Source organism: Macrobrachium rosenbergii, chromosome 2 (genome assembly GCF_040412425.1).
Source record: "Macrobrachium rosenbergii isolate ZJJX-2024 chromosome 2, ASM4041242v1, whole genome shotgun sequence".
Classification (NCBI taxonomy): domain Eukaryota; kingdom Metazoa; phylum Arthropoda; class Malacostraca; order Decapoda; family Palaemonidae; genus Macrobrachium; species Macrobrachium rosenbergii.
Window position 1 is genome coordinate 73,251,755 of NC_089742.1, and position 21,870 is coordinate 73,273,624.

General features: G+C 37.8%; 1 protein-coding gene across 4 annotated transcripts in view; it reads right to left on the reverse strand.

Annotated features, from left to right (window-relative positions):
• HPS4 (Hermansky-Pudlak syndrome 4 protein) overlaps positions 1-21,870 on the reverse strand; it is a 363,238-nt gene that overhangs the window by 45,556 nt on the left and 295,812 nt on the right. For all 4 annotated transcript variants that reach the window (XM_067120928.1, XM_067120938.1, XM_067120917.1 and 1 more), the window contains 2 exons: positions 15,270-15,507; positions 1,317-1,450 (listed from right to left, as the gene is read on the reverse strand). In XM_067120928.1, coding sequence (XP_066977029.1) covers positions 1,317-1,450; positions 15,270-15,507 — 372 coding nt within the window. The remainder of the gene's footprint in view (positions 1-1,316; positions 1,451-15,269; positions 15,508-21,870) is intronic.

Consider the following 21,870-nt stretch of genomic DNA (forward strand, 5'->3'; position numbering starts at 1 on the left):
TTCAGCCTTGTCTTTATGGCCAGTAACCAATCCAACATCATTTGTGAGTAGTGGTAGGGTGGAAGATGACCATGAAATAAAGCTAGAAGTTGCCAATTTGGTTCCCTGCAGATGAAGCTCAGTAATTTGAGTTTCCTCTTTAAGGAATTATTGTAATTCTCTCAGATATATGGTAAATTCTGTTTGCAGCACAATGGTGTAGTTTTCATGTGAACGATTTTGTCTCCAAGTGTTGAATTTGATCTACATGTGTCATCAAACTAAGGCTGGCCATTTGTCCAGATCTTGATGACCTTTCAAGGGCATACCTTACTAAAATAGCCATCAGCATTTCATTCAACTTCCTCTTGTGTTTGAATCAGATATAGCATCTGGAATATAAAGAGCCTGACGAGCTTCAACAATGCAATTCCACTTGGCTCTGGATTTCAGCCAGACCGCGTTTCCAATGGTGACATTAGAAATACACTGATTGACAGGTATGTCCATCTCAATGGCACAATGACTGGAAGTGCATATATACTCACAGACCTTGGACTATAACAACAGCTGGATCATCTGTGAATATGAGGTCTAACCTGTTACCAGGAATGTGTCTGGGTTCCTTCATTAACTAGAAAAAATCAGAGGATACCCAGAACTCAAAAGCAGACTGGGCATTTTGATCAGTGGAATCTGAGTTAAGCCACTTTGTGTGCATTGCATTGCAGTCTCCACAAATAACAAATGAAGTGTTTGAACACTGCCACTAAGCCATACAAATCCTCTTCAAGAGACAGTTATATATAGAGTCATCAATATTTGGATTATGGTAAAGGGCGAATACATAAACATTGTAAAACTTGATAAATCTCTTAAAACTAAGAACTTCATGGCAACTACACTCCAAATTTTTCTGCTGATAAATAGGTTGCCTACAATTAGTTATACAGCCTTGCGCATGTGGGATGTTACAATGATAAATGAAGTCAGTGTCCTCAAACCTTGGGACTGAAAATTCCTTTAACTTGTTACTACTTACAAGTGTCAGATGAAATATCTCATCAAAGTTACTGAAGTTTCTGGAGATTAAGAAAATTCGAAATTAAGCATCGAATATTTGAGTAGAGTACTCTACAAGTTTTCTTACACTAATGAGAAGAAAGCCCTGGGTTAAGTTCAATGTGAGGAACCATTTTATATATATATATATATATATATATATATATATATATATATATATATATATATATATATATATATATATATATAAGAGTATATATATATATATATATATATATATATATATATATAAATAAATGCATAAATCTACCAACCTGGAAGCGAAAGTTTGTTGGTCCCTCCCACAGGTGGCCCAAAGATGCGGGAGGCCACCAGTGGAAGCGTCCAGGAGACGTGTCACCTCGGTCAATCTGCTTCTTGCCCATTCTCCGCCACGACCACACACCATCTTAAAAGAAGAAATGCATGAAAATGATGTATCCATATGCCAATAGTCGCTTATTTCAGTGATAGATCCTATTGTTCCGATTTTTTAACACAAAACAAACATTTATTCTCGGATTTCTGTGCCTGTACTCTTTAAGAAAAAATCTGAATACTTTTTCAATATATTTTTAAATATATGTTTTTGTGAAAGACCTGATGTTGCCAAGAGCAGATAAATGAAATGATAGGGCAAAAAAAAAAAGAATCCATTGATAAATAAAAAAGATGAAAACACAATGTTAAGCTGGAGTGAAACAGTTAATATTGCCTGGAGTAAATGAGGACATAGAGAATAATGGAAGTATGTTCAGAGAGGAACTTGACTGTTTTCAATACATGGTTTTGAAGGAAGAATATTCATAAGTATACTTCGAAAGGCGAATAAAGTCAGGAATAGCTGGTAAGGATATGTAATATGCCTGAGTAGATGAAAAAGCAATTTGATGGATGCAAGGGTCAGGAGCAGCTGGAGGCACATCAGATCATTGTTTGTTTGAAGTGAAAGTTAAGATAGTGGAAGCGTACTTTGGAAAGGATACTGTGAAATGCAACTGATAAGGTCACTAAGTCATGAGTCTGATAAGAAAAATAGGAGAGCATATGGGGAGAGAATGGATGAAAAATTGGCCGGGGTTTAGGACACTGAAACAGAAGCAGATGAAGACTCCATTAAAATCCCTTCGGATCACTGCTTTGGAAAGGAGTCTTTATCGACCAGAAAGAGGGAATAAAAAGTATGAGTGGTGGGATAAGGAAATAAGTTATTTTAAGGAAAAACAGAAATTGATGTGCAACTGCTAGACTAGACAACATCGTGTACAAGAATCCAGGAGGAAGGATAAATTGTTCCAGAGGAGGGTGAGAGAAAAATAAATCACGTAATATAATAAAAAAGTGGGGAGGGGGGCGGTGAGCAAGGACTTCAGGGAGTGAGCAAATGGATCTCAGAAAAAAGAAGCTGCAATGGACGAGACTCTGATTACGGAGTATTTAGTTCTGGTTCAACGAAGCGGAGTATTTTAAGAATATATTTATTGGGGAAAAAAGAAGCAGAACAGAATGATGCAAGTATGGAGCTGGCCAAGCGTAAGTTCAAGAATGCAGAATGCTTATTGAATGATAAGGGAAGGTGTACGGTAGGAATCTGACTGAGAAAGGAAGGGAGTTGATGAGCATTGACTGAGAAAGGACAGCAGTATTTAGATAAAGTGTGCATTTTGAAATGTTTGTTATGAGAGTTTTATGAGAGGTTTTAAAGCAGTGGTTCTCAACCTGGGGCGCGTTAGGGGGACGTCAGCAATTTCCAGGGGAAAGCCCTAGGAAAAAATAAAAAATTCTCTAATTATATTCCCTATTCTCTTAACAGGAGTGAGGAACTAATATTCAGAATATGAAAAAATGCAAAAGTATCGCCTTATAACGTTAGTTTCCTATAGTCTGCTACTCTGGTTAGACTCGTTGGGCTTACCATGTTTTGTAATTACTTACTTCCCTCCCTATCCCTCGGAACCCATTCTCTTTCTCCTTTTTTTCACTTTCCCTTAAATCTGGGAGGGAATTTTACTCACAGATGTAAGGGGGGCGTGGAGGGAATGACCAACTCTTAAGGGGGGCGTGGCAATAAAAAGGTTAAGAACCACTGTTTTAAAGGAAGGGAAAAAGCTACGTATAGCATGCATGGACCTAGAGATAGTTCATGACAGAACTGAGAGAGAGGTGATGTGGAGAGAGTTGTAGATTATGGTACCGTGGGCAAGTTGCTGAGTGATAAAAGTCTCTATGATGGAAGTGAAGCATGCATTAGAACTTGCAGTGGGAGAGTGACTGGTTTGGTGTAAACAGAGGGCCGAGACAAAGGTGCATTGTTTCTGTGGTGCCAAGTGTCAAGAATGAGAAATTAAACAGAGAGGACAGTAGTTAAAGGTGGCAAAGTTTGATCTAAAATAATTTGTGAATGTAACGTGAAGTAGCTGATGATAGTAAAGAAAAAGTTTAAAGACCAGCAAAAGTGTTTGAGTGTTTATAAGAGGAGAAAGTTTTGTGTAAATGTGTGCAAGAGTAAGGTTATAAAGGTAAAAAAAAAGGAAGATGGAGAATGAAGATTATTAAGGATAGTATGAGAATAAAAACCATCCATTCATTTAAGTAATTTGGAGTAAATAGGTTTTAAGAAGGTATGATGAGAGGAGGTATGTTACAGAAAGGGTGAAGCAAGGAAGACAGCAGGTGTCTGCAGAAGACTGGGAAGAAACTTGCAGTTTCTGCAGAAGTCAAAATAGGCATGTATAATGTATAAACAGAATGTTGAGTCAGGCTTTTCTTTATGGAAATGAAGTGTTCGTGTTGAGTGCAAGTGAAAGAACAATGATGGAAGCTTTAATAATTATATGTTTGCACAGTATACGTGGGAAATGTGAAGATATGTAGAATGAGTTGTGAAATGGCCGGAAGGGGAAAGAATGGATCAGAGCTCTAAAATCGTTCAGTCATGTGGGGAGAATGGAAGATAACAGGTTGGAGAAAAGCATGTACAGCTCCAAAGTATTTGCAGAGAGGAGGAGAGGAAGACCCAGAAAGGATTGGATATGTGGGTGAAAGAGGCACGGGAAAGAATGGACTTAAACGCTGCTGATGAGTGCGTGAGTGAATAAAGCAGATAATTGTGTAGGAGCTTTTTGCACAGAGATTCATCAACGATGCAGCAACTAAAGTATGATGATGGCAGTGTTTGTCGTCTTATCTTTCCTCGGGAGCCATCTCCTTCTACAGGAGACAGCACAATGTTTAGATAATTCGTTAAAACACAGAAAAATTTCATGATCATAGTGAGAACCTAGTACATTGCAAATGTGAATGAAATAGCTCCAATAATTTATTCACATCCTTGTAACTTTCAAACACTACAGCTATCTTTTGTCATTTCAACTGCATAACTATGATTTCAAACTTATTACTTAACATGTGCTCACCTTTCTCGCTTTACATTCTAGAATGTATTTCCACATTTCTGGTTTCTAAGCCTTGGGCCCTCCCTAACATTATCTTATTTTCTTTAATTACCTGATACTGACAAATTTAACCCTCTAGGTTGAATTGTATTATTGCTTCAGCGTTCCATAACTGCAATCCTGACCCATAACACTGGCCTTTCATCCTGACCCATAAATACTGGCCTTTCATTGATTTCACACCAATATTCCTCAACTTGGCATTCAAAGGGTTATACATGTGTTTGTGATTTAAGTTTACAATAAACAATAGGTTAATTTACGTTGCCGATGTTTGATGGAAATTTGAAATTTGCAAGTGAAAGCAATACTGATATTCCGAATTTAATGCATGAATATTTTTAGCTATCAGTTATATACTTTAGCATGAATATTGCGTTAAGTGCAATTATAGTTATGAATTAATATATCTGCTTACTATGATTTACCTCGTTTCTAGTTTTTACATTCTGTATGCTGGTTTAAGCGTTGTTTAAAATCCCTGTTTACTTTTGCAGATTAATTGTCTTTTATTATCACTTACAGCCTCGTGAGCTTAAACTTGTTCCTTTACATCAGCTATAATAGGGTGTAGTATTATTAATATTTTTTGTTTGCGTGCTTAGTTAACACTGATCTGAAATAATTTGCGTTTATTCAAAAACTTTAACCAAATCTATATTATACTTATTTCCTAAATAAAATTTACTTCACTGAATACTTAACCAAATTTGTATTATACTTATTTTATAAATAAAATTTACTTCACTTAACACTTAATTTGGTTATGCTATACTTATTTCCTAAATAAAATTTACTTCACTTAACACTATCATACTTTTTTAAGCTCTGACTTTTCCCGCCCCTAACTTTGCATCCCTTCATTCGACTGCCAACCTTTAAACATATTTACCGACTTAAGCTTTGGCCATTTTAATTTCGTCTGACATGTTTTATCGGTCTTCTTTGGACTGGCTAAATTGATTTACCATTCGACATTTCTAAAATCCTGTTTTCCTTTCATATATTTGTGCCTTAACCACTTTCACGTTTTCTTATTTAGAATATCTGACTTCGTGTCAGTATCTTCCTTTTCCATTCAAATAAATCGTCCTTATGTTAGACATTTTTGTTTTTTACTCTCTCCTCTACATTAATTAATTTTGGTATCTAAATATTGATTCCCCCTAGACTTTCAAGTCAATAAATTGTAGCCTTTATTATTATTATTATATTATTATTATATATATATATATATATATATATATATATATATATATATATATATATATATATTTTAAACATCATTTTTCTATCTTTTTGCCACTTCAAATAAACACTTATTACATCTCTTCTTCTATCTTTCTCTCTCTCTCTCTCTAAACTCTTCTCTCTCTCTCTCTCTCTCTCTCTCTCTCTCTCTCTCTCTCTCTCTCTCTCTCTCTCTCTCTATATATATATATATATATATATATATATATATATATATATATATATATATATATATATATATATATATATATATACATGTGCAATCTTTACAGCTTCAAAGCCCAAAGTATCCATCTTTATCTACTGTATATTTATTTGCTATCTTCTAAACTTATATATCCAGCACCTTCATCTTTGTACATTTGAAATCTAACGAGTCCTCTCATCTATGTATCAACGAAATCTAACGTAGTACTAGATCATGAATCTATTTCATTTACCTGTATTTCCTTGACTCTTAAACTGAAGCTATCCCTACCTTCCTCTGCAATTGACGCCTCGAGTAATTATTTTTTGAATTTTCGATTACAGCTTTCTATTTAGAGCGTGAAAATAATAATCTCTCTATTCAAATATTAAGCAAAAACTACATATTTATATCTCGTGTCTTTAATTCTGCTGATTTTGTATTCAAAAGGAAATCATCCTTTGCAAACCTTGACATCTTTTTTTCTATCCAACTGTATTTTTCTGAAGTTCCCTCTCCCATTGAAAAACTGTGGACCATATCAGAATCACCTAGTCCCCTCTCTCTGTTTCCCCTTTTCATTGCTCTTCTTCTGTTTTCTAGTTTCGCTAACAGTTTCCCCTACAGACTTTCGCAAACTTTGATAATCGAGCACTTTCGTGTGTGGGTCTTTTGGTCTCCGTGATAGGAAGGTGAAGGGAGGTGGGTAGGATGGTGTGTAGTAGGGTCCCCACGACATGGCTTGCACTGGGGAAACAAGATATTTGTATGCATATGTTTGTATTTGCTCAAGCGAACAATGGCCGAGGTTTGCTCTCCGCATCATCGCTACTCAGTAAATTTATTGCAAAAGAGGGTGGTGTTTACCTCCTTTATGAAGGACCTTGGTAAGTCTCTCATGTTCGTACCCTTGTCAACAAGCTTTGAAAAGAATGGATAGTTACTATAACGGAAATCAATATCATACCAGGAGATGACAGACTTTTTATTGTCTATTTACACCGGTACAACAATGCTTCATGAATTGTCTATGTGGATGTAAACTATCATTAAAAACGGAACTAGGTACTGCATTTTTGTACAATTTTTCAATGTCAATTTATGCTGGTCCTTTTCATTAAAAAGGCCGTTATCAGAATTTAACGTCATTGTCTTGATTTTCTTTTTGGAGGAAGGAGTTCATCGTATTCAAAATTTATTGGTGGAAATGGAGTGTTCATCATTTTCAAAGTTTAATTGTCCCTGCCTTGAGGTGGGATTGGGGTGAGTGAGTTCATCATCTTCAAAATCTGTCATTGTATCGATGTGGTTTTTGGGGTGAACTAGGAGTTCATCGTCTTCGAAATGACTTATCATTTGACTGGTGTGGGTTGTCATTTTCTTCAGAATTAAAGTCACTGTCACGGTGTGGGTTACTGTGGGATCACTGATTACAGAATTTATCTGCAATTGTCCTGATGTCTGAGTGAGGACAGAATTCATCATCTTCAAAATTTTTTTGTCATTGTCTTGATGTAGGATGTATGATGGAGTTCACTATCTTTCTTTCTTTCTTTCTTTCTTTAACTCTACAGCTGAAAATCCTCATGGACAGATTCAACAGACTGTAAACCCAAGGGGGCTACAAAGGGAAATCAGCCTGCAGAGAGACAAGTTACAGGAAAAGGTAATAAATAGAAATAAAAATTAATACATCTGATGTTCAGATGTCAGCAGAGAGCAGGAATGAATTTGCTCTTTGCTTAAATATTTGGCGATGAGCAGATTCCACAACTGCGCTTGGCAAACTATTCCACATTTTAGTTGTGGCCAAGATAAAACTCCCAGCAAACTGAGTGGTATTAAAACTGATGCTAGAAAATGACACTGTTTACAGCAGCAGCCTGCCTAGTGTTGCAAGCAAAAAGGTAGGTAGGTCAGGTAAAGAGGAGTACAGAGGATGTTTGTCATTGTGGTACATTTTATGGAACAAACATAATGAACTCACTTCATATCTGTGTCACAAGTCAATGTTAAGAGTTGGCAAAATAAACTAGACTGATGACATAACTCTATCCAAGAGCTTGAGATGACAGTTAGCACACGAAGACCACAATGAAAACAGTACTCCAAGCAAAAAAGAAGAAAAGTTTAGACACCTATATATATAGTAGCTTCATCCTGAAATATTGTAAAACATTTCCAAAAAATACCAATTTTGAGAAACAGAGGAAGCAATATTATGTATATTCTTCTCAAAAGTCAATTTCTTATCAAAAGTTACACCTGAAATCTTGAGAGGAGTCACTGAAATTTAAAACCATAATATCTAAATGTAAAGTAGGATGCATAGACAAAAGTGTTTTGGATCGGCTAACTATCATACTTTGAGCTTTAGAAGAGTTAAGCTTCATGCCCCAAAGTCTACTCCAGTCATGAATACTTGCTAGATCTCTATTCAAGGATTCTCCAACCATAGATCTAAAATGCGGAGAAGGAACAACAGCTGGAAGAATAGCATCAGTGACTTATGTAACCAGTTTGTTTTCCAGAACTTGCCACATGTCACTATATAGATGATAAATAGCAAAGGTCCAAGAACACTACCTTAAGAAACGCCTGATATCACATTACTACAGCTACTACAATGGCCATCAACACAGACCCTTTGGGTTCTGCTACGAAAAATTCACTTGAATTATTCCTAAAGGATCTGCAGATTCCAAGTGATCTTAGCTCACATATAAATGCTTCTTGATTCAAGCAGTCAAAGGCTGCACTAAATCTACACCAATCATGAGGACCTCTGCATCCTCATCAAGAGCACTCTGCAAGATGGTGGATATTGACAAGAGTGCATCACAAGCACCACGGCCTTTATGAAACACAAACTGTAATGCTGTAAGCAGGTTATTTTAATAAATATACAAAAAAGATTTATAAAGCAGCTTCTCAAAACCCTTAAATAAAACAGGGGTAACTGATATCAGCCTATATTCAGAGGGGCATGAGGATAGACTTGGTTCCTTAGATAATACACACATGTATTCCTTCCTCGAAACAGGAAGAAAACTTGCAGTTCCATCTAATCTGTAAGATATAACTGTCATTGTCTTTATGTGTAGGGAGGGGTAGGTGGTTGAGAGTTCATCATCTTCAAAATTTTATTTTTTATTAACATGGTGTGGACTGGCCGGAGGGAGAGTTCCTCACCTTCAAAACTGAACTCTCATTACATGTATATGGGGTGGGGGAGGGGTATGTGCATCATCAAAATTCACCTCTCATTGCCTTGACGGGTGTGTGGGAGTGCATCATTGTCAAGGTTTAAATCTTAGTTTTGATGTGGGCTGGGGCAGGAGAGACTTTATTGTCTTTAAAATCTGTCTTTGCATGTCACTGTACAGCTATGGGCTGGAGGGGTGGGATTAAGATGTCCTCAAAAAATAACATTTATTGTTTTGTTGTGGCTTGGGAAGGTGGCCCCAGTTCATCATTTTAAAAATTTTACTGTCAGTATCTTGATGTGGGTTAGAGGGCAGGGGTTCATTGCTTTTAAAATTTAACTGTGCTTTGCTGTTGGTAAGAGGGCAGGTTCATTGTTTTCAAAATTTGGTAATAATTATACAAGTTTAAGATGAGGGAGCCCAGATTGTATAGTTTTCAATGAATGTTGGTTGGTGTGGAGAATAGAATTCATTTTCTGCAAAATGTGACTGGCATTGCCTTGGTGAGGCAATGGAGGGTGGAGGGGTGAACACGAGTTCACTGGTTTCAAAATCTAACTGTCATTGTACTGATATGGGTTAAGGGGATGGAGTTCACCATTTTCAGATTTTATCTGGCATTATTCGATGCGGGTTTAGGGAATGGAGTTCATTGTTTCCAAAATTTAACCCTCACTGAAGTGATGTGGGTTGGATGGAATAATTTGTCTCTAAATTTTCTCTCTCATTTTGATGTGGTTGGTGGGGAGAATTCATCATCTTCAAATTTAAATTTCATTGTCTTAATGTGGACTAGGGAGATAGAATTAATTTTCTTCAAAATGTAACTGTTAATGTTTTGATGCTGGATACAGTAGGGAGTTCATTGCCTACTGAATTTTACTGCCATGTCTTGATGTGAGTTCATCATCTTCAAAATTTTACTGCCATTGTCTTAAATGTGGGTTGCGGGGCAGTGAGTTTAGTTCATTGTCTTCAAAACTGATGTGGTGAGGTTCATCCTCCTCAAAATCTGATATCGTCTCAATGAGGGTTGGGGGCGGGGCTGCAGGAGTTCATCATCTTCAAAATTTAATTATCACTGCACTGATGTATTTTGGGAGAGATAGAGTTCAACTTCTTCAAAATTCATCTTTCATTCTGTTGATAAGGGTGGTGTGTGTGTGTGTGTGTGTGTGTGTGTGTGTGTGTGTGTGTGTGTGTGTGTGTGTGTGTGAGAGAGAGAGAGAGAGAGAGAGAGAGAGAGAGAGAGAGTTCATCATTTTAAAATTCAACTGTTGTCTTAATGTGGGTTAAGGAAACAAAGTTCACTGTCTCCAAAATGTAGCTGCCATCGTTTTGATGTCGCTGATGGGGGATCAAGAGTTCATCATCTTCAAAACTTTGCTGTCACTGTCCAATGTGAGTTAGGGAGATTAGAGTTCATTGCCTTAAAGATTAATTCTCACTTCATTTAAGTAGGGTTGGGTGGAGGGTGGAAATCTCATGTCCTCAAAATTTCAATGCCATATCTTAACATGGGTTGAGGGGATGGAATTCATTGTTTAAAATCTAATTGTCATTATGTTATTGTGGATTGAGGAGGATTAAGTTTATCATTTTCAAAATCATACTATCATTTTATTGATGTAGGTGAGGCGATAGAATTCTTTATCAATGTGGGTTGGGAATTAGAATTAATTTTCTTAAAAATTTAACTATCTCTGTCTTGATGTTAGTTGCTGTGGAGTTAACTATATTCAGAATTTAAGTACTACTGTCGTCATGTGGGCTGAGTAGGGGACAGAATTCATAATCAAAATTCAACTGTCATTGACTTGATGTGAGTTGGGAGAGTGAGAGAGAGTCCATCTTAAAAATTCCCTTTCACTTGCCTGATGTGGGCTGAGGAGGTAGAAAGAGTTCATTGTCTTCAAAATTTTACTGCCCTTGTTTTGATGTGTGCTTGGGTTTGATTTCATCAATTGGCCTGTCTGTACTAATGTGGGTTGTAGGGGGCAAGAATGCCATTTCAAAATTTAACTGTGATTGTACTGATGTGAGTTGGGGGAGGGGCTAGATTACATCATCTTCAAAACTGAACTTTCATTAACTTGATGTGAGCTGGGGGAGAGTTCATGGCCTTTAAAATCTAACTGTGTGTGAGATGGGGGGTGATTGTGCATCGTCTTCAAAATTCAACTCTCGTTCTCATTTCCTTGATATAAGTTGGGGAAAGATTGCACTGTTTTCAAGATTTAACCATTTTTGTTTTAATATTGGTTGGGTAAAAGATACTTGACCATCATCAATATCAAACGTCTTTCTATAAATACGGGGTGCAGGAGGGAAGACTGCACATTCTGCAAAATTAAATTCTGTCTTGAAAATTTTACTGTGATTATCTTGATATGGGTTAGGTGACAGGAGCCTGTCGTCTTCAAAATTTAACTGTTATTTTATTAATGTGGGTTGGGACAGAAGACAGAATTTCTTGCTCGTAAAATGTAACTGTCATTGTCATGATGTGGCTTTGGCGAGGTGAGCACGTGAGTTCATTGTTTTTAAAATTTGACTGTCATTGTCTGAATGTAGGCTACGGAAGCCAGAGTCCACTGTCTTCAAAATTTGCCTGCCATTATCTTCATGTGGGTTGAGGGGCAAGCAGTTTACTGTCTTCAGAATTTAACTGTCACTGTTCTGATGTGGGTTAAGGAGTGAGGTCACTGTCTTCAAAATTCGGCTCTCATTGTATGGATGTGGGTGGATGGAGGCATAGGTGCATTGACTTCAAACTTTCTCTCTCATTATATTAATGTGGGATGGGAGTGAGTGAGTTGATCCTCTTCAAAATTTAACTGTCACTGAGTTAATGTGGGTTGCAGGGGGGATAGACCAAAGTAAGGCTCGACACAATTTAACTGTCATCATCATGATGTGGGCTAGGTGGTGTCGAGTTCCTAACTTTCAAAATTTACATGCCATCGTATTAGTGTGGGTTGAGGAAAAGACCTCGTTGTTTTAAAAATTTATCTTTCAGTACCTTCATGTCAGTCAGGCAGGAAGGAAAAGGTTTATCATCCTCAAAATTTATCGGTCAGTGAATTAATGTTGGTTGAAGGATGAGACTTCATCATCTTCAGAATTCAAATTTTATTTTATTGTCTTTATTATGAATGGCGGGGGGGGGTGGAATGCTCATTGTTTTCAGAATCCAACTAATTACCTTGAAGTGGGCTGGGGGATGCCAGTTCACTGTCTTCAAAATTTAACTATCATTGTACTGATGTGGGTTCTGAGGCAGTGGTGGGAGTTCATCATCTTCAGAATTTAACTAACCTATCATTGTACTGTTTTGAACTACAGAGATTGAGTTCGTCATCTCCAAAATTTTCCTGTCATTAGCTAGATGTGAGTTGTGGTGGGAGAGAACATAATTTAAAAAATTTAAGAGTCCTTTTGACGCAGGTGGGAGGGGACAAAATACATTATACAGATGTGGATTTGGAAGGAGGAAGAGTGCATTATTGCCAGTATTTAACTACGACTGAACAGATGAGTGGGTGGGTTAGGAAAAGGGCAGAATGAGTCTATCTTCTTGAAAATTTACCTCACATTGTTGTGGTAGGTTAGAAAATGGTGGAAGTAATCCACCCTCAACAAATTTAACATTCATTGTCTTGATGTGAGTTGCAAAGGGGGTGAGGGGTTGAGAGTGCTTCATCTTCAAAAGTAAACTCTCATTTTGTATATGAGGGTGGGAGGGGGAGAGTTCACCGTCTTTAAGGATTTACTGTCGTTATCTGGACATGGGTTGGGAGAGCTGAAGTTCGTCATCACAATCTAATGGTTATTGTTTTCATGTGGACTGAGGGCTTAGACCCCAAAAATTTGTTAATCACTGTACAGATGTTGGTTGGTGTGGCAAGGAGTATATCATCTCCAAAATTTATCTCTAACTGTACTGAAGTTCGTTGGAGGAAGGGAAGCGTTCATCATTTTAAGAATTTAACTCTCATTGTCCCGATATGGCCTGGGGAAGTCATGTCTTTGAATTTTGCTGTCATTAGCCTAATGTAGGTGTGGTGGGAGTACACTGTCTTCAAAATTTAACTGGCATTATTTCGATGTGGACTTCTTTGAAATATCATAGGCAAAATTAAGCACTTATTGTATAGATATGGGTTATGTGGCAGGAATTCATCATCTTGATACTGGTTGGTGAGTCCAGTGGCTATCATTGTTATGATGGGTTGGAGGCAGGATTTAAATTTAACAAATTTAATTATAATTGTACTGATATGGGTTGAGGGTAATTCATCATATTTAAAAAATGGCTGTCATTATCTGGATATGGGTTGGAGCGGGGGTACGATTTCATTTTCTTCAAATACTGACTGCAATTGTATTGATATAGATTGATGGTAATTCATTAAATAAAAAATTTGGCCGTCATTGTCTTTATATAGGCTGGTGACCCCATCCTCTTGGTATGTGCTGGGGATGCTCATCGTCTTTTTTTGTGAAATTTGGGGATTATTTAGTCTTCAAAATTTGACTGATAATGTATTCATGTGGGTAGGAGCAGCAAAAATTCACGGTATTCACAATCTAATAATCCTTTCCTTTGGGTTGGGTTGGGAGTTCTTATCTTGGAAATTTGAGCGTCATGGTATAAATGCTGACTGTGGGTGGTCATTGTCTTCAGAACTTGACTGTCTGCACTGATATGGGGTTGAGGGAAGGGTGGAAGTTCATCGTTTCCAAAATTAATCCCTCGATGTCTTGATGTGGGTTGCTTGTGGGGAGGGAGTTTGCGAGTTCATAATCATCAAAATTTAAATGCCTTTGCCTTGACGCATGTTGTTGGGGGGGAGCCTATTACCATTATAATTTGCCTGTTACTGTACTGATGTTGGTTGGAGAGGAAAGGGAACTTATCATCTTAATGTGGCATGGGAGGAGAAATTCATTGACTTGAAAAATCTGGCTGTCATTATCTTAATGTTGGTAAGAAGGGAGGAGGGTTGGGAGTTCATCGTATATTTGGGGAGAGCGTATCGTCTTCAATTTGACTGTCACTCTACTGATGTTGGTGGGGAGGGGGGAGAGCATGATCGCGATTGCAGTCATTGTCTTGAGAAGTGTTGGCGGTAACTTATCATCTTGATGCGAATTAGCAGAGCTAATCGTCTTGATGTGAATTTTGGGGGCGCAAATAGTCTCCATTGTCCTGATGTGGCATGGTACTTGGTTGTTCAAAACTGATCTATTATTGTTTTGATGGTGGGATGGTGGGGGAGTTTGTGATGTTCATAGTTTGACTCTAATTGTGTTGAGATGGGTTTGGGGATGTTACCGTGTCATAAATGTGTCTCTGATGTCGACAGGGATAGGCAGGAGTTCAATATCTCCAAATTTTTTCTCTGTGCCCTGATGTGGGTTGGGGGAGGTCATCTTCAAGATTTCATTGTCGCTGTCTTGACATTTGGTTGAGAGTGTTCACTGACATAAAAATGCGTGTTGTTAAGGGCAGTGCGAAAATTCTGTAGGATCATATAATAACACCTGGGAATAATGAAGTGAAATAATTTGGCTATATGTCAAAACGAAGAATAAGTGTTTTGGTGCCCCTTTCTGTATAAAAAACACCCTACTAAATATTATTCATAATTACACTGAAATCTATTAATATGTTAATCTACATATCTGAATAGAAAATCAACCTAGTAATGGTAAAAGGAAACAATACTTTTTTTCATGAAAGTACAGGAATTAATAAGAAAAAACCAAGACAGAGATCAAAACCAGTGAAAAGGGAGGTGTGAATGTCACGCTATAACACCTGGCTCAACAGCGGCGGAGTAATGACGTAAGAGGTATGCAAGAACCTTCCTTGTACCCTGGCCAATAAAATTAATCTTTTATAATGGAGCAAAATCATTTTATTCTTACGATGGGTCTATGTTTAATGTGCCTTCCGATGACACTTAAGTTTGATAATATGGTACAAAAGTTACGTAACATCCTAATTCCCAAACTAAGCACATTAGCGTTTAAGAAGCTACCGACAGCTACCTCATTAATGCTACTGAAACCGAGATGTGGCACGGGGATGGAATTCCCAACCTTCTCGGCACAATGACTTACAAGGACGAATCGCCCGTAATCCTTCAGCGCCACATGGGCGTGGCGTGTGCGGACGATGGTGGGCGTGGCGAAGGCGTGGCGACAGAAGTGAACCACACCCGCTAGTTGGCCAGCGAGTGATGTGCGGGCAGTGGTGGGTGTGTGTCGTGGCCGGAAGTAGAGGACAGCACGGGCGGGGTCATCCTCCTCTTTGGTACATGCCCCACTATCGTATACCACCACCGCTGGCACGCATCGCCTGCGAGGGAAAGGAAAAGCTTTGATCAATAACAGTAGCCGTGTCAACGCCAACATAAAAGGCTCATTTGCCTTTCCTAGAAACAATGGTTGCCTGGATATGTACTGTACATACTTACCTCTGTAAGGCGACAAATACAAATTGTAAACATATACGCTAAATTTTCTTATTATCCCTAAAGACCTACGTTGTTCTTTTAAAGAAGTCAACTTTTGAATGCCCGTTGTATTTTGTATTTCATAAAAAAAAATTCCAGATACTAAGTTAAGTAGGAAATTCGTTTGTATTCTCCAAAGATACTAATTACTTTGGATGACAAATCTTTGTTTATAAGCATAAAAAATGAATAATAAACAGGCGAACTTTTAGACAAATTCCAATCACTCAAACCTAAAAAGGTAAACATACATATAATTTGCAATGCATAATATCCAGTCGTTAATTAACTGATTCAGTTAAGGTAAAAAACAAAACATTTCGGGAGGCAACGCCAGTGTTCAAATGATCATAAAAATAGTACTCATTCATTTCCACCAATGACTATAACCACACTCGCACACACACAAAAGCGTTCATATGCCATACAATAATCCACAGTACTAAAAGTACTTTCATAGTTAATTGCAGCAGATACAACTTATGTTCATGAAAAGAGAACTACGTATGAATTAATTCAAAATATACATATAAAAGAACAGCTGAATTTGCGAAAAAACTCCCACTATCCGCTTTCTTTCCTTTATTGCCAATATTACGTTAGATGACCTTGAAACATATTACGTTAGATGACCTTGAAACATAGTTTTAATAAGGCGACCATGAATGTTGTCAGTTGCCAAACTTGGTCTAACTTTTCCCCTTTCTGAGCCACCAGACAATAACTGCAAAAACTATTAATGATAACACATAAATTTGGCAACAATTAAAACTGCTGACGCAGATGGACCTCTAGCATCATTATGGCCAATGTGTAGTCCTGAACTCAACTTCGGAGAAGGGACGATGGATATTGTCTACAAAGAGGCAGGCGACAGCTCGGTTTTACTGCCATCTACAATTCCACAAACAAGGCGTCGACAGCGATGTGGAATGGCAAGATAAATGTGAATGGTGCCGTTTATCTGGAGGGGTTCCGCGCGTGGCTCATGAGAATCGTTTGTAGGTGGATGAAGCGACTAATGTTGTGGACGTTTCTGCATGTGGGTTCACCCACGATTCAGAAATCTAAATGCGAATGTGGCAGCTACCGTTGTGCTGTTTTTAATTTTCTGACGCCACCACAAAGAACTAAAAATTTTGTTTCTGGTTAGAAGTGAGATTCTATCAGACTTTCGGTTTCTGGTTTATGTTACTTTAATGAGCAGCAAACATCTATCAAGATATCCAAAACAGATTAAGATATTTCACTTTCAAGAAATTAAGCAAGTGAAATGTCCCGGAGGGTGGGTGCATGATAAATCGTATCCACAGCTATGTCATTTTTGTTACTTGTACTGAACGAAAGCATTTAACTACTGTTACCAGCAAATGGCTGGCTTTTGCCGCTCTCCGCCAAAAGTCTTCCCAAATTAGCAATATGCATATTGCAATTTTATTCTTCTTTAATTATAACGATAATGATAAAATTCCATATCGGTTCTTCTCAACAATATCCCTGACCGGGTCGCAAGTTCCTGTGGTGTATATTAGTATTGCACCAGCCCCTAGGTTAGGTTACGTTAGGTTGGGTTGGGTTGGGTTAGGTCAGAGATGATTTGTAATTATGAAGTAATTTGGATGTGGGAAACATAACGAAATTATTTTCAAGAAAACTCTATGGTAGTCTTTAAGACATGGCGTCCCACTTTTTTCGGGGAAAGGTCCCGGCACTCGGTTACATCTCGGGAAAATGCAACCGGGTAACGAATTTTGTAACAGAATTAGGGAAAAGTCGATCACATTTTGATATGTGCATTGCAACACGTAACCCGAAAACTTTTCTGGTTTCACCTCAGACGTTTTGCTTCAGTTGTTAGACGCAGTGCTCAGAGACTAGGATTTAAAAATATACCAAATTCTAAAGTAATTTGTATTTTTCCTAGGATACGAATCTACGTTTTCATTGGTGTGGAGTACCAAGCGCGCTTTGCGCCGAGTACTCTATCTATGAAAGTGTAGGTTCTTATTCCCGTCGTAACAACCTGAATTTACTTATTTTTTATTAATCCTCTCATCTAAAATTGCTAATTTCGATTTTAAGATTAATTATCTGACTCCTGAAACATATCTAAGTTAACATATGAAATACTCTGAATTTACAAAACTATCAATATCAGGCAACAGAAAAATGTTCTCTTGTTAAATCATTATATAGTAACACTTTCCAAATCAAGAAACGAAATTCTTATGGAGCAAAACTGAAGCAAGGTGGTCAGCCGTTTTAAGAACTGTAAGAAAATTCTGTGGTGACCGCTATGAAATCTGTACATATACGAACAATACATCAAACAAAATGTAAAGTTAAAGTACGGGGAGAAAACAACGTCAAAGTATAGATACAGAGATGTCAGCAAATCAAAAAACAGAGAGAGAAGCAAAGACAAAATGCAGATAACAGGATAACGGCACACAAAAATGACAGGATTATCCAAAGCACAGAAAGGTAACATCAAAACATACGACAACAAGGAAGTCAAGGCTATGGCCAACAGCAAAAGTCTCAACAAATGGCCAATAGGTCAGTGTATTGGGAGGCATTCGGTAGCCGACCAAAGTACATCATTACGAACAAAATTTAAATACAACAGTAGCAGCATAGTCAAAATAATAGATAAAAGTAAAATCAAGGCAGTCGAATCGATAAAAGTAAAATCAAGGTCTGTTACATAATTAATGTAATTGACATGGGCTAAGTAAAGAAAAAAAAAAAAGGGTTAGCAACAAATTCAGAGCACAGAGAAAGGTGGCAGCATATAGTGAACAGGATTTCCACAATGATAAAATACGAAGGTTACAGAAATGTAAAACCATAAGCAACCAGACAAAGTTAAAGTAAAGTAGCAGGAAAAATAATAATGCACAAGTACAGGGTTCGCATCCGAATAAAAGTCGAAATATAGGGAACACAATTAAGACATTGTACAGGGAGAGCAGTAGTTATAACTCTTGAAGAAAAGATAAGCCAAAGTACTGAGATGAGAGAGAGTACATTCAAGGGAAATGCAACAGAGCAGAGTCAGTGTTCAAAGAAGGACGACCTGTAAGTGAAGGTCGAATCAAGAAAAACGTTGGAACAATCAAAGTTTAAGGAGGCCAAAGTCAAGCAGAGAAACGACATTAAAATGAAAAGTGGGTAAGAATGACAGCCACTCGAAGTAGAGATACAGTATCAGCATTAAAGCAAAAGGGAAGCATGTGTGCATGTATCGAAAATGATTGCACCTAGCCACGTCGGGCAAGCCAGCCCAACTCAGTGCCAGTCCCAAGCCCGGATAAACAGGGAAGGCTGGAATTGGGAAGGGCGTCTGTAAAAGGTCTGCCAAAACCAATTATGAAATGGTCTGTTCAAGACAGACTGTGGAGGCTCATTAAGAGAGTGACCCTAGCGAGGGATTAAGCTGAGAAGGAAAAGATCGGAAAATGATAAGTCAAATTAAAAGCGCGGCATCATATTGGAAGTCATGCACAGGGGTTGTAGCGCAACAAAACTACCAGGAAAACAACATTCAACGTGCGTGCTTAGGTGCTAGAGTGAACAGGAAAGTTGGTGTGCTGAGATAATGTCAAAATATAACTGCATTTCATATCTCTGTCTACTTAAACGTATAAGCGAATGAGGTTCTAAGTGGCTCTTTCTCATAACAAGTTACTAACTGAAATAAGGACATCAGTATCTTCATGAAATTTTTAGCCTTTGTCCACATGGAACATTTACGTCAATTTCTCTACCAGTCAATGTAGTAATCTACACTATTCTGGTATATTCCAGACCTCTTTTACACTTAGGTATGAACATGCAAGGAAAGAGCATCATTAAGCAACCAGCATGGCAGGTATTCGTAAAAGTAATTAAGATATTAATGACCCAAATGCAGACGTATTACCCACAGAGAAAACATTTTCATACTTCAATACCTGAAAATTTAAACTTGGAAATACTAGAGTAGAATGAAAAAAGTCCTAGGCAGTGGTTCTCAACCATAGGGGGAATTCCCCGGGAGAAATTTTCGAGTTTCAAGGGGGTAGGGGGGGGGAATTGTTACACAGATTGGCAGGCTCAAACTGGCTCTAGGACCACACAAAACGCAATGTGCATCGGTACGCACTACTGAGAGGTCATGCTCGGCTTTCTCTCCGTTAGTTTGTGTGCTTGTGTTAGCATTTTGTTATATATCGTTTGGAATGAACCTTTTGAGGCAGACACTTGTGGAAAGGTAGGGGGAGTGACATTCTGACATATGGTGAAAGAGTGCATGGGCCAAAAAAGGTTGAGAACCACTGTCCTAGGGGAATGTCAGTATCACAATTGTGGAAAATTTGTGTGCAAGATATTAGTTTAGCTCTCTCTCTCGTATATATATATATATATATATATATATATATATATATATATATATATATATATATATATATATATATATATATATATATATATAAACCTGTTTTTCTACCAAGGCTTTAAAGAGATGGTCATGATCAACTCTTTTAATTCGAGTCCCTCTAACTCGCAGTACGACATCTGTTTGTGAGAAACTTCATGACAAAAGCGCTCTCAGAACAGCCTCTCTTCGCAAATGGGGAGTGTGCACATTTGAGTGTGTGTGTGTGTGTGTGTGTGTGTGTGTGTGTGTGTGTGTGTGTGTGTGTGTGTGTGTGTGTGTGTGCGCGTGTGCAACGCGTTGGAGATGGATGGGTACTGCACAATTTTTCAAGGGCGAGATATGCTAATAGCTCATGGACTGAATATGGATGGCGCAGTAACGGATACGCATATTTTCTTTCTCTTAAAAACTTTCCAAAATACACTGATACAAGTTTGAATTGCTTTACATCAATAAAACAACTGATTGTAACCAGGGTGATCACAACAGTAGATACCGTACTAATCTTAAGTATTTTTACATTTCCAGTTACTGTGTGCTAATAGGTGTATACAAGTTCCACGTGAATATTAAATCTTCTCAATATATAAAGTAGGTTTCAAACAGAAATTTCTTTATTTTTTTTTGTACTCTGGTAATTCTTTGTCATGTCCTCTCGGGTACTTATTGCTCTTTCTCTAAATATTTCTAAGGTGGATAACAAATATAAATAAAACACTCTAAAACAAGAAGTCTCCTCTATTTATTCTTTATTACAAATTAAATGAGAAATCCTATGTCCCAATCCTTAGAGTAGTTCAAAGCGACCTCTATCCTGATTCGCTTCATGCTCTGTCATTTTCGACCAGTTCTTTTTAGTAAATCAAATGCTGATGTCCTTCTCCCTCCGGTACAAAGTTGTCTTCTTAAGTTATAACTTGCAGTCTTGGAATAACCTAAGGGCAACAAAGCAAAACTATTTTCACCTTCTTTAATCAATATTTTCATACAGTTTCCCTAAGCCTCATGGCATTAACATAAAACACTATGTGAGAAAGACAGTTTGTTATGTGTAGTGTGGCAGTTTTAACACAATGGAACAGTGTTGGTTCATGCTCATGTTTCTGCCTAGGAAGAATTTCAAGTTCTATGCAGAATTTATAAGGTTAAATCTGATAGCTATATGGCTATAGATAAAAAAACCTCCCTTTCTGAACACCTTGACATAATCAACACCAAGCCTTCATCGGCATACTTTTCACTACTATGACCAACTAAAATTAGGAATGGAATGGAATGGAATATAGAGTTTAGGCCAAAGGCCAAGCACTGGGACCTATGGGGTCATTCAGCGCTGGAAAGGAAATTGAGAGTAGGTAAGTTGGAAAGATGTAACAGGAGGAAAACCTCGTAGTTGCACTATGAAATAATTGTTAGGAGAAGGTGGATAGCAAGGTGGAAGAAAGATAATATGAATGGAGGTACAGTAAATGGAATGAAAGGGGTTGCAGCTAGGGGCCGAAGGAACGCTGCAAAGAACCTTAAGTAATGCCTACAGTGCACCACGTGAAGTGCACTGACGGCACTACCCCCTACAGAGGCTAAAATTAGGCCCTGGCTTCCAGTAGTTGCATGGCTTATCAAAAGTGGGCTTGATCTCGAGAATAAATCTGTTGACTCCAAGACAAGTGTGTATCCTTGCCTTACACTGTTGACCTCTCTGGGCAACTTAATAGACAAGTATGTTCTTGCATAACACTCTGGTGACTAACAGAACTAAATATGGTTATGTATGCCATACTAA